General features: G+C 42.1%; 1 protein-coding gene across 1 annotated transcript in view; it reads left to right on the top strand.

Annotated features, from left to right (window-relative positions):
- The window catches only part of SCRN1 (secernin 1), a 29,355-nt gene extending 27,701 nt beyond the window's left edge, over positions 1 to 1,654 (top strand). The window contains exons 7-8 of the mRNA XM_015429691.1: positions 262 to 264; positions 1,499 to 1,654. Coding sequence (XP_015285177.1) covers positions 262 to 264; positions 1,499 to 1,654 — 159 coding nt within the window. The remainder of the gene's footprint in view (positions 1 to 261; positions 265 to 1,498) is intronic.
- The last annotated feature ends 387 nt before the right edge of the window (positions 1,655 to 2,041 follow it).

Genomic DNA, 2,041 nt, shown 5'->3' with positions numbered 1-2,041 from the left:
CCCTTGTATGGCCGTGGCCCCGCCCCCAGCGTGCCCGGCATCATAACGTCACTTCCCTGTGACGTGCACGCTGGGGCGGGGTTTCCCCCGGGGCCCGATTCCCAGGCGTCGGGGAACGGGCCTCTGGGGCGGGGGGATTTCCGCTCCGCGGGGGGATTTGGCAGCCCTAACCAGAGACTGGGCCCTTTTCATAGTGGTTTCCGCTCTGTGGAGTGGGCTCTGTGAAGAGGGGAGGTGAGCCCTCTCCATGGAGATTTTCAGGAGGTACTGCAAGGCTCCTGTTTTGCTCAGGGGTTTTGAGAGGTTTGAATTGACAGACATCTTAAAGGGGAGGGAGGGAGGGATTTGGGGTTTACTATTTTATTTTGGTTGCAACTGGAAATGTTTTTTAAACTATTATTGTGAGCTGCCTTGAACCACAAGGAAAGGCTGGGTAGAAATGTTTAATAAATAAAAGTGACTCTAGCCTAGCACTATGAGAAAAACCAGTGGAAGAGGTGCTGGTGTAATGTTTAAATGTCCCCTTGTTTGGGGCCTGTTCTGAGGAGAGAATGTAAGAAACTTGCACTTGTATACTCCTCCCTCACTACTGGGAGAAAGGACCATGTGAACTACTTGACTTAGTTTAATGTGGTCTCTTACCTACTGTCTGAAGATGCTTGTTTCTTGTGGGGATAGACCCGAGGGCTTAGGGAGCTATCACATTCAAGTAAGTGTTTTACTGCCAATGGCTCACAAACGCCCGCCCCCCGGAAGTGCAATGGAAAGAGGCCTTTACGGTGTTGGGGTTTTTTTAATGTCCTATGTCTGGCTTGCAAAAGATGTCATTTTAAAAATGAGATCTCCTAGTGGGCTCTGTGAAATCTTATGTCACAATGTGTAGGATCCTATGACTGCCTTCCGCCAAGTCTTGCTTCAGCAAAGAAAGACTTTTTTCCAGTAGAGGAGGAGGTCATTCTCAGTTTTCTCTTTGAAGGAAGACTTAATAGAAGAAAGTCATAAAATCCAACTTAGTGGAAGGGAGTCATGGGAACCAATATTTGTTAGTCTGTAAAATTCCACAGACTTTTACAAAAATTACAAAGCTTGTTTACAAGTGGCATTAGTAGTAGCTGAGCACATGGTCTTTAAGAGACACAAACAATTCTTTATTTGAGACCTCTCCACTAGAAAAAAAAAGCTGTGGTCTTAGTTAATATTTGGTTAACTGGGGAGACCATTTATATTCCAGTACTTAATCTTTAATTTTTTAAAAGTTTTTCTTAATGAAGACATGTTTAGACCAGAGATGACAGAACTTAATCCAACAATAAATGTATGTAACTTTCCCTTTCTTTGATAGCACTGTCACTGTCCAACACTTTTTAAGTGCAATGTCTTGCTTGCTTAACACATACCTCCATTCTTCTTGTAAATTTGTGCATGTATATAGAGACAGATTCTGCAGGGTCATGGCTCAAGTCACTTTAGTTCATAGATGTTCCCTTTTTCTTAACAGAAAGGTCAAAACTTGAGAAGAACCATGCTGGGCCTTGAAAAACAAGGCTTGGAAGCGATGGAGAATATCCTTACCAGCTCTGAAGTTCTTGATCCTTCAGAAGTAGAAGACCTTTTCTATGACTGTGTTGATACAGAAATCAAATTTTTAAAGTGAAGTGAGTTCTTATTCTATTCCCCTCATTTTGTCACCTTTTTTTTACTTGCAGAAACAAGTATCAGTCCAGATATTTGGTCTGCCCAGCTTGTATTTCACTGTTATAAGGAATAAGAGCCCAGTCTTTATGACAGCTCCAAATTGATTGTTTTCAGAATGATTATTCTTATACGTGCTTTAATATATCCTGCTTTAATAATGAGTAGTGAATACTAAGGTGCTGTTTTCTCATTTCAGTGACCAATAGACACTGTTAGCTTTTACATAAGAAGATCAAAAAGCTCTTCAGGCCTTGAAAGATAATCTTGCCATATTGCCGAATTTGGAGGAAGTCGCCATCTTTCTAGAGAGATGCTCCACAGTAGCTGTATCCAGTTAACACATTCC

Source organism: Gekko japonicus, unplaced genomic scaffold (genome assembly GCF_001447785.1).
Source record: "Gekko japonicus isolate JY-2015 unplaced genomic scaffold, Gekko_japonicus_V1.1 scaffold767, whole genome shotgun sequence".
NCBI lineage: Eukaryota > Metazoa > Chordata > Lepidosauria > Squamata > Gekkonidae > Gekko > Gekko japonicus.
The sequence above is the reverse complement of the archived record's forward strand: the minus strand, read 5'-3'. Positions and strand labels throughout refer to the sequence as shown.